The sequence below is a fragment of the Sinocyclocheilus grahami genome, unplaced genomic scaffold (genome assembly GCF_001515645.1).
Source record: "Sinocyclocheilus grahami isolate Dianchi unplaced genomic scaffold, SAMN03320097.WGS_v1.1 scaffold430.1, whole genome shotgun sequence".
Lineage (NCBI taxonomy): Eukaryota > Metazoa > Chordata > Actinopteri > Cypriniformes > Cyprinidae > Sinocyclocheilus > Sinocyclocheilus grahami.
In genome coordinates this window covers 297,907-312,099 of record NW_015505609.1, presented here as the reverse complement: position 1 = coordinate 312,099, position 14,193 = coordinate 297,907, and the positions used below count along the sequence as shown (strand labels likewise).

The 14,193-nt window shown below is 37.5% G+C and overlaps 1 protein-coding gene across 1 annotated transcript in view; it reads right to left on the bottom strand.

The window, feature by feature from the left end:
* The window catches only part of LOC107551707 (receptor-type tyrosine-protein phosphatase F-like), a 301,032-nt gene that overhangs the window by 95,123 nt on the left and 191,716 nt on the right, over nucleotides 1–14,193 (bottom strand). The window contains exon 5 of the mRNA XM_016233423.1: nucleotides 3,974–4,159. Coding sequence (XP_016088909.1) covers nucleotides 3,974–4,159 — 186 coding nt within the window. The remainder of the gene's footprint in view (nucleotides 1–3,973; nucleotides 4,160–14,193) is intronic.

The window sequence follows — 14,193 nt, the reverse complement described above, 5'->3', positions numbered from 1 at the left end:
TGTCCATTCAATAAATATTGTTTTGGACCAGACTTACTTCCATTGAATGGAGAGTTGAAACTGTCTTCAAAATATCTTATTTTGAGCTCTGTAGACAAAAGAAAGTCATACACGTTTAAAACGACATGAGGTTGATTAAATGATGACAGTATTTTGATCTATCCCTTTAACACTTCCAACCAGAGATGAATTATGTCACCTCATGAGTTTTCAATAAAACACACACACACACACTGTGGGACAAACTGTGTGTCTTGATGAGGACAAACATTTTTTATGAAGATGATACATATTCCTCACTGATAAAGAGATACAAAACAATATGAGTTAGGGGAGATGAACTGAACAAAGACCTGCTGTTGAGAACGAGAGGAATTTAACATCACACCCACGGACACTAAGAATTCAGCCAGTAAAAATCAGTTACCACTTGGGAACATAAGGCAGTGCCAGCTTCCCCCTCCACCCCCACCCCCAAGCAAGCCAGATGTACATCCTGATTCATAAACTTAAGTTGAGCTGGCGTGCTCCAACAGTCTGCAGTAACAAACAAGCCTTTGTTACGTGCAATACTTTTCGCCTTCTTTTTTTTTTTTTGCTTTTTCGACTTCGTTTTACAGTAAAGCTTCAGGGGTCTTCAGACCACTGAGATTGCTAACCGTGCAACTGAAGTAGGGTAATGTCGGTTTTGTCAAGCACTCGCCTCTAGCAATCGTGTTTCTGAAATCCATGTTTCATTCTGTGTGACTGATCGAACGCTCCATCTTAACAATCAGGGCCATGCCCTCATTTCCCATACATACTCATTTTAGCATAAGCAGTATGCAAAAAAATGCAATTTCATCACAGCCCAAATGGAATGTAAAAGACACACTCTGGAGACTCTAAAGACAGCCTTCAGCCTGAAACCCAAACTCATAGCAAACTTTAATAAGCCTTGGGTCTAAGAAAATATCCACAACAAATGCATGTCATAATAACTAGCAAGAGTCAATTTTATTATTCACCTCACCAAAGAGTTCACTCTAGAAATGAAAATTCTGTCATTATTTACTCATCCTCGTGTAATTCCAGATTTGTTCTTCTGTGGGACACAAAAGAAGATATTTTGAAGAATATCCAGAACATAATTTTTTACTGCTTGTAAAACAGCAACCAAGACATTCTTCAAAATATCTCATTTTGTGTCCCACAGGTTTGGAACAACATAAGGGTGTGTAAATGATCACAGAATTGTCAATAATTATTCCTACATTTCCTTGTTAAGTGAACACGCTCAAAAATAATGCATACTGTATATTTTTTAGTAATACATACACTACTGTTCAAAAGTTTGGAGTCGGTGTGATGTTTTTTAGGTTTTTTTTGAAGAAGAGAAAGTTCAATTTAATTAATCCTTGCTGAATAAAATGAATAATTTATTTAAAAAAATAATATTAAAATCTTACTGACCCTAAACTTTTGAACAATAGTGTATTTCTGTACTCTTTCCCTCAGATATAGACATCAGAACACAGACAGGTTGAATGCTGGGACAAAGGTTGTGTATATACTGAACAAGCAGGAAATGACAGCGGTAGTGATGAGACGGGTAATGGAGGAGACGTTTTGTGAGACACATTTCAGCTGGCTTACCTCGAATCGGTGAACCCCCTAGGTGAAGTAAATTGAATGCAAACAAGATTGAAAAGAAGTGTTAGTAGACAAGAGAGATAGACAAAGAGAGATAAAGAAAACAAAAGGGAGGGAATCAAATGAAAGCAGTCTTAATTAAACAGAAAGGAATCAAGTTGAGCTAGACTACTTCTCTCCGGGGATTAGTTGAATGTTGGCTGTCTGGTGCAATGGAATTAGCTCGGAAAAAAGATCCGAGGGCAGACGTTCTCTGTGCTACGATTCTGAGATAGTCCTGCCAAACTCGATGCTTTAAGGAACATTTGCAGAGCTCAGTGAAACAATGTGTATTCAGGTTATTATTGTTCAGAAAAGTACAGACCATGGCAAGTTAGGCGACACTTTTGGTGTGAGAATAGCAGAAAAAGCTAGCAGCAATTCTGTACATGTACATGTGAATTAAAGTCAACATGAAATTCATTTGACTTGTTTTACTTCCATAATTTGACATATTTCAAAAAATGTTGAGCAGGCCGTATTAGAATGATATTTCATTACTTGTTATTTAATTACTTGCGTTAACCATTAGCATTAGCTTCTAGAAAAGCAAATTTCTTGCTAACTACAATAGCAGCCTAAAACAATATGTAAATAGCATTTTGGCTATTGGCAAACACTGTCATGCTATGAATTCGTAATGCTATGAATGGGAGAAAGTGCACTCGCAATATAGCGGCTCTAGTAATGAAAGGCCGGCCTTTTAAATAATAGAGCCAATCATCAACAGGTAAAGTCACTGCATCACTTTTAGACACACTGGCTAATCAACTGCTAGTGCAGACTATGTGAAGTCAGATGAAAAGCTATAAATTATGCACCTAAGAAAGTAAACAGAGCCCATTTCATGTTGACTTAAACTATCGGTCAAATCACAAGGTAAGGTTATGTCGCCATTACCATTGTCTATCAGAAAATGCTTATCTATAAGAAGTAAAACAGCAAACATGTAATTCACCATTCTCCTAAAGACTAAAACAGGCAGATAAGCCAGATAAGACTAGCTGTATTGTCATAATTTTATATCATGAGTGTCCTAAAAGGTCCATAAAGCTTTGCACCTCATGCCGTCCAGAGATAAAATCTTTGAGGAAGCAATGTTTTGATCTTTGGTGGAACAGTACATTTTGTTCATTTGACTTTACGTAAATTTAAGAAGCTCCTCGAAATAAGCAAGACGAAGAGATTCAGGAAGGCAGTCCAAACTTTCAACTCTGTATTTGTAAGCTGTGTACTTAGACGCTGATGCTAGAAACTAGAGAATAAGCTCCGTTGTGGACTTGCCCTCTAAATGAAGTGGATTTAGTGGAGAGGGATAAACTCTGAGTCAGTCAGGAGCCATTAATTCAGCCTGGGCAAAGTCCTGTTCATCCCTCTGATCCTAGGTCAGACCTGAGCGGTCTATCTATTAGGAAGGTCTACAATGTAAATAGATAGGTTGATCCTTTCCGCGGCATTCTCACATTCCCGTAAGGGTGCCTACAATTACCCAGACCATTTGCACATGGCTTAAGACTCATTTGAAGTTACGGCCATGTCAATACATTTTTCCACTAAAAGGTCCATAAAGCTTTGCACCTCATGCCGTCCAGAGATAAAATCTTTGAGGAAGCAATGTTTTGATCTTTGGTGGAACAGTACATTTTGTTCATTTGACTTTACGTAAATTTAAGAAGCTCCTCGAAATAAGCAAGACGAAGAGATTCAGGAAGGCAGTCCAAACTTTCAACTCTGTATTTGTAAGCTGTGTACTTAGACGCTGATGCTAGAAACTAGAGAATAAGCTCCGTTGTGGACTTGCCCTCTAAATGAAGTGGATTTAGTGGAGAGGGATAAACTCTGAGTCAGTCAGGAGCCATTAATTCAGCCTGGGCAAAGTCCTGTTCATCCCTCTGATCCTAGGTCAGTCCTGAGCGGTCTATCTATTAGGAAGGTCTACAATGTAAATAGATAGGTTGATCCTTTCCGCGGCATTCTCACATTCCCGTAAGGGTGCCTACAATTACCCAGACCATTTGCACATGGCTTAAGACTCATTTGAAGTTACGGCCATGTCAATACATTTTTCCTTCCATAGTAAACAAAGACAAATTGGCAGACCTGACATTAAACAAATATAATTCCAGTTTCAGTTTTTATTATGTGGGAATATTGCATAGATATTCATTAAACTGTAGTAAAACATTTGTGGAAAAATAAGCTATAAGTGAAAACAGAACTGTCTATATTTGTGACTATTTAAGTTTAGTACATTAGTTGCTGCTACTGTGATTGTAAGGCTAAGGGAGTGTGCCATCCTTACCTGAACGAAGCTGTTTGATTCGCCCATTGCCGTTGATGTCTACAGGCAGGAAGTCCTTGAACCAAGTGATCTCTGGGTCAGGGTTCCCACTAGCGGCACAGAGCATCGTAGTTGTTCTTGTCCGTTCCACTACTTTCAGCTGAGGGCCCATGTCTATGGTGGGGAAGCCATGAGGAATCTGGTTTTCTGCAGCAAGACAAAAAAAAAACCAGGTCAATCTAGGAGCCAAAATGGGAATGATTTACAAACTAAGGATAATGATCTTGAAGAACTCTGATTGCTATGAATCAAGGGTTAGAGATGTGAGGAAGATGTAATTGTCCTGCAAAGGCAAATTCAGGACAAGTGTCATTAGTGCACGGAATCAATTCACTTGGCTAGATAGACACCTTCCTGTGCATTAATAAGATCGAAGCATGGCGAGCTAAATCCACAGAACTTTTGTGTACCATTACTCTAACATGCAACAACATATGGATATGAATCAAATTTAGGTTTTAATCTTCCGGTTTGCTCTAAATCTTAGTAGACAGAAAAAAAGGAAGAAAAATGAAAATGCAAAATCTGTTATAAAATAAATCCAATGAAAGGGTCAATAGGACTAGTTAAAGTTCTAGCAAGGCAGCACAATACTGATCTACTTTTTCCACTCTTTTTTGCAATACCATTGCCACTTGTTACATCCAACATTAAGACCCAATTTCATTCCTTGGATTTGATCATTATCTAGTTTTTTTTTTAAGTTAAATTCTTCCTGGTTAGTTCATCACTGTTATTTTTATTAGAAATGTTTAATTGACATTGACTCTAATTATTATAATTTCTGTCATCATTTCTTATGACTAACAACTTCTGTTGATGTTAAAGTTGCTTTATAGATAAATGACTCGACCTTAAAGTCACCATGAAATCAAAATCGAAAATCCTTTTTTTTAATGGAACACTGTAGTGTTTATTATAAATCATTTATCCGTGCACTTCATTATTTTTGTAAAATTCATGTGCCCTCGTAATCTTTAATCAAAAACGTTAACCTCCCCTCCCCCTCAAAACGACTCATCTTCTCTTCCGCTCACGAGCTATGGCACAAGGGCTGAGCTAGTGACGTGAGAAGTAAACGATGGGATAAAGGACAGGGGGAAAAGCTGAAGCTGATGCTTCACTTTATAGCACTGACACCAGTCACGAGGGAGTACGTTACCCCTAAACATTGAAAATATATTAGGATATTGCGACAACATTACTCGCAAACTAATTTTTTTCATGAATATGACTTAACCTGATGGAGGACACGCTCAGTCATTCAGGCAGTCTCTCTCTCTCTCTCTTGCACGCACGCGCTGTTTAGGCATGTTTTGTGCCATTGATCGTCGTCGTCATCCTTAATAAATAAAACATTTATTCATGCTTGGGTGTCAGCTGTGAATCCAGTGGAGAGAAATCCCCCACCACTAACTGCAAACTGGCATTCAGATCTGCCTCCAATTTGTTAGCAATGCCCCAACTTCCAACGATCCAATCAATTCCCGAAGGACGAAATCAAGTCCCGCCCTCTCATTTCAGATGCCGTTTCACTCGGATATACGTCACAGTAGAGAAGAAAAGACAATCGCAATCTTCCGTTTCATGTCGACTTTAAACTTTATTGGTTACTTTGGGAAATTTTAGAAACAATTTTTACTAACTTGAATTCAAATTGTACACAGTTCAAAATGTAAACCATAGCAATGACTTCATCACTACTCTTGTATTATCAATTGCCACTGGTCTTCCTTCTCGCATTCATTTGTATACTGAATTGTGACTGCTATTTTGTTTCTTACATCTTCATCTCTACACACTGCAAAAATGGTGTTGTGCTGATACTCAGGTGCCACAGACAGAAAACAAAGCATGCGACAGCTGCAACACTTCCTTGATGCAGTATATAATCTATGCAAAACCACAGCCTAAAACTGCTTCTTAAACTTTAACATGTTTCTTTTGCTGTCTCGCAAACACTGCTGTTTTTTTTTTTCTTCTGAAAATGCAAATCTAGTTGGCAAATAATGCTTTGTCCTTCAGTGGTTTGGAAAACACTGTTTCCACTCTGATACAGACCATGACGCCTTTCACTATTTCTACACAAGGGAGTAACAGTGCAGATATCTCCAAGTATCGAACATTTACATAATTAACACATTATATGAAAATGAACAATAATTATATCAGAAACAGGATAAGCAAGTAGGCAAGGCTGTAAAAATATGGTTTCCAAGCACATGAAAACATGAGCAATTCTATGGCTGTGGCACTTATTAAATTTTTTTTCTTCTCAAACATTCTCACAAATGTTTGGATGAAAGCCCAGCATGCGCAATATTCACACTTGCAATAGCAACAACATTACGGCAACATTATCCTCTCTTTGATGCCAAGGTAAGCCAAAGAGCAAGGCTGAATTATGCAGTTTGAGACAACTCTCTGCGCATGACAAACATTACACTGTTTCTAAAGTCTACAAGACACTACAGACTATCTTGTCTTCTTATTCTGGTGCGTTACACATTAAATCATTGGTGTATCGATCCTTAAAGCATCAAGCAATGCTTCTCATATAGCTGAATTGAAAAGCTCTCACAGAAGACTATGACTTCAAATTTAAGACTAGTGTTCCAGGACAATGTAAATCAGACGCATGTGTAACACAGTGGGCAAATCTCAAAAGGGTTATTTCACGAATCGCTAACTCTCTAATGAAAACATCGAAAAAGGAATAATTTAGGAGGTGGAAAATGTTGAGCCGAATCCGCACTGGAGGGAACTTTGCAGTACAAGGTAACTTGGAATATGAGGCTGTTCAAGTTATGCCTCATTAAGAAGCAAAAGCAGCAAGAATATTTGTTCAAGTGTGACCTTCGGAAAGCACAGAGAGGGTGCGCTGTCATGTATCGAGGCGTACATTTCTACCTTGGTGTGCTCAGGAGAGGTCAACTACCTGTAGGAGTGTGGGTTGTATCACTATGCCGGTCCTTTTCTCTGAGCGGCTTCTGAATAAACAACTGAATACATTTTCTTGAGAAAGAACATACAAATAATAACTAGCAAGTGTCACATAGTCAGCATGCAAAAGAGGAAACAGAGCACACAAGAACATCTAAGAGAAAACCAACTGTGCTGTTTCTCCTGAGTTGAGTGTGAAGATATGTTTTTCAGACTGCCATAACAGTTGGGTCAAAAAAATAAAAAACTCTAGTTGTTTCAAATTACAAAGTGAAGAAAACAGTTTCATAAGTATCTCTGAGTGCAAAGTAAGTGACATACTTGTGCTGTATGTTTATATATACTTGTTAAAGATGTGCTCATTACTTTTCAATTTAAGTTTTTTTTTTTATGTGAAAGTTGTCTTAGACTTATACTGACACCTACTGGTGTGGATGAAGCATCATGCAACAGAAAATGTTATTAGCTTTCAGACATGCTTAATTTATTTCCCAAGTGAAAGAGTCCAATAACAGGATGGTTTCTGATATCAAATGAGTAGTATTCAGATGGTCACATGACCTCAACATGGCAGCCACCATGATGTAACCAGTACCTTGTAAAATAAAACAGCTTTTATTAAGCTACTAATGTGTCTGAAGTCGTCATCTTATGTACATTGTACTACTTTTTTACCTACTCGTCACTACTCTCAACTTTTTAATGAGGAAAAAAATAGCTGACGGCACCTTTAAAAGTGCGTTACTAATATTTTGCTTGTTAGTAATGTTTATAATAGGGCTGTCAATCTATTAAAATTTTTTATCTGATTAATCACATCCTTTTTCTGTGATTAATCGCGATTAATCGCACACTTCATGAAATTAAGCATTGACCATTTATCTTGTTTCAAATGTTTATTTTGTCATCATTTGCTATATCCAGCAAAGTAAACCAAAAGATTGAAGCGTGATTCTCAAAAATCTGTATTTTCTGCAAGCTTTTTTCAAGATAAATTTAGATGTCTTTCCATCTAACACCCAAGAGCTTTTTTACATTTTAGAGAAGCCAAGTTGCGATACCGAACAGGGCCACATGGCGATGCCAAAAAAACCCCTAAACCAACCACCTGCTGGCTGCATATATCTACTAGCCTACAGTACACGGATCCATTCCGTATAACTAAACACAGCAACATAAACATGACAAATCAAAACATTATCGTGAATGTGTGTGGAAACAACGTGAATGCACGGAAATACAATGTGTGATTAGTGCGTCAGAGCACTCATACATGCATTATTATAACGGTCTCACGCGTGCTTACTGTACTGTACGACTCCTGTACGCCACCACCAATCATCCAAAATTCATCCATCAAAACTTTACTAGCGAGACTGGTTATTCAGTCAAGAAAACGTAGTTTGCATCTCATCTGGCCATACAGCGGTGGGATGTGTTGACAATCCGTTCAGTCTGTACTTCACACAAGCGCGTGACATGTGAGGGCTCGCGCTCTTCAGACACAATCACAGAATATGACAGACAGAGCTCGTGTTTAAAAGCGAAACAGTAGAATGAATAATTCACCTGGTTTCCTTTATATTAGCGCTGTTTTGGACGTATTGTTTGAATGCATTCGCTTACTGGATCATTGGACTGAAAACTTTCCCGGAGATTAGCGGCTTAAAATGATCTAATCGCAAGCAGAGAAGCAAAATTGGGTTAAAGGGTTAGAATAGAAATTGTGCTTCAGTAATTTTGTGTTAATTGCGTTAAATTATTTGAACGCATTAAGCATTGTAAAATTAATCGCATGCGTTAACGCGTTAACAATGACAGCCCTAATTTATAATAATGACAGAGACTCCCTTTCAAGTATAGTGAATTCTAATAAATAAATGGTATGTGAAGGTAAAAACTAAATGAGAAAAGGATGGATTTATTCCACAAAATAAAAGCACAGCAGGAAACAAACTTATGGTTAGGCTTTTGCATATCCTAAATAAAAGTTCCATTCTCCTTCCCTGAAAGCACTTTTATCATTTACACCTCTTTACTATGCATGAGGATTTAAAAACAGAAGACTCAAAACTCAGAAATTAGTTTTTAATACAATTCTTGTGTGGTTGTATTGAGTCGAGCAAGGACTCCATTACTAAGATGAAGAGATAAGAGGGGAAGAAGTCTACAGAATGTCCTGCTCTGTCCCGAGTCTCTGCCACATCATACATGTGGGCGCTGCAGCAGATGGTGGTTTGAATTTAAAAAGCCTACTAATGCTAGTTTCATTGTTTCCCCGAAGCAGTTATGACAAGGTGTTTGGGTCCAAAGGGGTGATACATTTGGTGGGTAATTGGGATGGCATCTTGTAAGGAGCTGAAAGAAACTTGAGAGCGGACGGAATGAGGATGAAGTAGGTGGAACAGCGAGAATATGAGCTTTGCAGAAATGTTCCAACAAACAGTCAATAGAGAGAAACTGTAAACTTTAATGACAGTGATGTCATGTTCTGAGATTCTCTGCTTGTGTTGCAGAGTTTTATTTTACCTTTGTCTGAAAGGTTACGCAACCGGCTGAGGTCATGGTATATGAGAAGCAGCAATCCTGACAATTACAGACAAAGAGTGCAGGCTCAAGTTTTTATGCAACGTCAACACCTTATTTGTATCACGTTACTTTAAAAATGCATTTGAGCTTACTGGCATTTCAAGAGAAACAAAGATAGCAGTTCGACTGTGATGCGTGGCTTCATGACTATCAAAACATCATGTAACCTTCACGCATCATGTTCTACTTTTACACTGGGTGCGGCTCATTGTGCTATTGTTCATTGTTGATGAAGTTTGGGTTTATTCACCTTAGACTGCCATGTTTTGGTAATGTTCAGGACCCTTTCGATGACACTCTGTTGCGTCTACATTTAATTGAACCCTATGAAGCACGAAAATTAAATGCTCTGCAATCACTTTTTTAAAGAAATTAATACTTTTATTCAATAAGTATGCATTAAATCAGGGGTCGGCAACATTGGCACGCAGAGGGATAATGACTGGCACGCGAGCAATAGGGAGAACTGCATACCGACAAATCCCCCCAATAATTACAAATGGCCAAACTATCCCCCCTAATATTTGAAATTATTGCACTGATCTCCTGCACTCCATTATGCAGGGCTCTTGTTGTGAGGATGACAACAATCTTTAAAAGTTACATTTTCAGCCTGGTCTGCCTCAGCCGTCTAACAGTGCTCGTCAATGTCAAAATAATTGAGATGGCCAATCAAAGTAGGCGGGGTTTACTGTTCACAGAAGTAAAGCGCAAATTCCAGCTGTTTTTTTCCTTTCTTTTTTTTTTGTATTTGCAGTGTATCAATCTAATCTAATCTAGTCTTCTTTCTTTCTTTCTAAATGTTACTCTATTCATTTTCTATTTTCACTGTTTACGATACACACAAGGTCACAAAATCACCTTCCGTGACACTGCAATAATTTTTATTTTTATTTATTTATTGAGGTTATAGTTGAACAATATATCAGTACCATGCTTTTACATTTATCTGTATTGGTTGATATTAGATATTTATTTGCTCATGCTGCCCTATTTTTACATTTAGATGACTTTATCATCTTACACTCTGTTAACCTTAAAAAATATGATTAATTTAAAAATACTGTTAAAAGTAATCTTTAGTAAATCCCAAAATGAATATCCATTTTCCATAATGTAAATTATAAATGTTGTGAAGTTCACCTATGAAATTAAGTGAAGAAATGTTTTATCTTATGTAATTATTTTATTACTTTTTTCTTGGCCATAACATAAAACTAATCATTAGCTCACCTAAGCTGTCTTTGTAGGTCCTTCCAACTCTTTTAAAGCTAAAAGTTAAAAAGATAGGACCTCGTGACAACCTCCATAAACAGGTGCCACAGTAACAATAGTATCCGTGATAGTACCCAATCAAATTTCCTTCCTGAATGGAAAATCTACTATTGCCATCCAGAGACCCAGAGCGGGTATTTAATGAGACCTTACTAGAGCGATAAGGGCGTGCAGGCCCTTGCAGATGTCAATCTATTGTATTATCTCCTTGGCTGTGGAACCGGTCCAGAAGCAGCCAAGTTTTATCGATGCATGTGACCACAAAAGTGAGCTAACAGAGTAGCATACCACAAACCAATCTGTAATCAGTTTTGTGGAAACAGAAGGAACATTGTTCTCTGTGAAGCAGTAAATTACGAGCGGAGACTTATATTCAATGTTATGAGCAATCTGATAAAGGTGAAACACACATGAAGAGATTGAGGCTTGAAAGTAGGCGATAACTATCTGATTTACAAAAGTTGAGTGTTGAATGAAGCCAACAAATGAAACTAATGGCAAACAATGGGGAAGAACTAACTTGGCATCAATGCGAAAACAAAGCAATGTGGTTGCCAAGATAATAACAATGCTGTTTTAGGTGGTCGGGAGTAAGTAGGATAAAATGTCCTCAAGGCAGAAGAAAGGGAACGTGAACCCAGCTAATGTGAACAAGGCTGCAGTAAATGTGGTTGAGACATGCATAGGCTTCATGTCCTCAATGCTGGGTCAGAGCAAAGAGGGACATAGCGCGCATTACAGTGGATACGACATGATGAGAGAGTGGGGGGGTCACCGTGGGAGGATAAAGAGGGAAATGGAGGACAGGAGGGGTACATGCCAACCTCCTGCCAGCTCCAATTACCAGGGAGAATAGAGCATGGCATGCAGGGTGATGGGTCTAATCAGAACCCCGCAGAAGAGACAAGTCTCTGTCCTCAGACCCCACTGTGAAACAGCCCGAGTGCTCTCCACGTCCACGTCAGCCAGAGTTATTCTCACCCTGCACAAACACGGCGCCGCAGAAGAGGATGCTCAAATAGTGATGAAGCACCGTGGGACACTCACACCGAGAACAAGCCGTTCTTCAGAGACGTATCACTCATGCTTAGATCCAATCTCATGTGTCTGCTTCGATGTCCATACCACATGCTAATTACGTTTAAAGGAATAGTTCACCCTAAAATAAAAACATTTTCATTCACTCCAATGTCGATCCAAACCTGTATGACTTCTGAAGAACACAGAACGAGAAAAAAAGCATAAGAAGGATGCAAAGCTAATGTAGGGTTCATAAGACTTGAACTTTAGCAGTAGTATGACCACTATTTTTTTTTCCTTTTGCATCCTTTCCGAAGCATGAATATTCTTCATACATAGCATTTTTTTTGCAAGACACTGTCATTTTTGAGTAAACTATTCCTTTAAAGGGATAGTGTACCCAAAACTGAAAATTCCATCATCATTTACTCATCCTCAGGTCCTATAAAACGTTCGTTCATCTTTGAAACTAAGATATTCTTAATGAAAGAGCACGGCCTGAAGAGATATTTTGTGTTTTAAATGAAAGTCCATATAACCAAAACTTGCTTGATGCTTCAAAATGTTCATAAAAAAGCCTTTAATCTGGTTTAATCCAAGTCTTCAGAAGAGAAACGGTCACACTATATGATGGACAGATTTAAATTTTAGGCTTTCATTCACATATAAACATTGATCTACGCACATACACAGAGCACATCAAATATGGTAAATAAAACTCAATTGTACTTGTTTGACAAGCAAATATAGTTGAGCTGCCATTTACCATGTTACACAAAGCTAAAGTAGACTTCAAAATGTTGGAAAGCATATAATGACCACTATTACAATGGTACTTTTTGGTACTTTTTCAACCTTTTCAAAGCATCAACTTTGTTCAAAATTCCTCATTTTGCGTTCCACAGAAGAAAGAATGTCATACAGGTAAGACATCTTCATTTTTACAGTGAACTATTTCTTTAAGCATGTGAAGGTCTCCATTGTTATAGAAGAACAAAGTTTCACAAATACACTTGGACAACAAATCCTTTGCACTGAATCTGTCTACTCAGGTAAGGCAACTTCTGAACTAATAGTTTGCTTAAAAATAATGTAGGATTGACAGTTCTTGAGAAACAAATGTCCTTGTAATTTCCAGAGAGTGTATGAGAGTGATGGATGACAGCAATTAAGGGTGACATCTCTTTTGATGGAGGGAGCAGAAGGGTTTCTGTAATGATATATGACAACAGAACACCATCCATTTTACTACATATCTTAATTTCCAGAGATCATTTCAAGTCCAGGTTTGTCCTCCTTTAGAAAAAACATCTTTTTACATTATTCAACCAAAAATCTGCTTCACTGGCACATCACTGACTACAACAAATTAGACAGATGTGTTGTCCATTAAGAATGTAAGGGAAATGAAAATCAACCTAGAAATGGCTTACTTGTATTGTAGTTATCTGTGCATATTAAACTGGTATAAAAAAGTATGTCAACATCGAAAAAATGACATACTTTAATTTCAAATTAGATCATACTCTCAATATAGCCCCGATACTTACAAATAACACAATTCTAGAGAATGAGAGCAAGTAAAATGTGAAAGACGGCAGGCCTAGCATCCGAACAAAACAGCATTCATTCATGCAAGATGACATCAGTGTTAGGTGATATCAAACGGCAGAACGCTGCTTTGCCTGCAGGCTGATGTACGAGATAACTTTTACATGCTATTATATTTGCATTTTTGGAGGCAAGACAGAGTGCTTTTAAAATGAAGCCAGGCAGACAACACATTTAGCCGCTTCGAAAAGAGCAAGAAGTTGCATTACATAATTATCACATGAATAAAGTGAATGAGCACTGGGATGAGCATACAGAAGAGCTCCTGCAAAATATATTTACACATATACATATTCAAAGTTAGGGGTCAGTAAGATTATTAATTAATTTAAATGATTTTAGCAAATGGCTGCAATATAACAAAGAGTGAAAAATTTAAGGGGGTCTGAATACTTTCCGTACCTACTGTATAAGATATTAATACTTTTATTTAGCACGATGCATTAAATTGGTCAAAAGTGACAGTAAAGATATTTATAATGTCACAAAAGATTATTTTTTTAAAATAAATGCTGATCTTTCCATTCATCAAGAATCCTGATAAAAATGATCACATCAAACTACAATGTTAAAGATAAAAAAATAAAAATTTGAGAAGCACAATGTTTTTTAAACATTGATAATTATATCAATTCAGCATATTAGAATGATTTTTGTAGGATCATGTGGCATTGAAGATTGGAATAAAGGCTGCTGACTATTCAGCTTTGCCATGACAGAAATACAATAGATTTTAAAACACA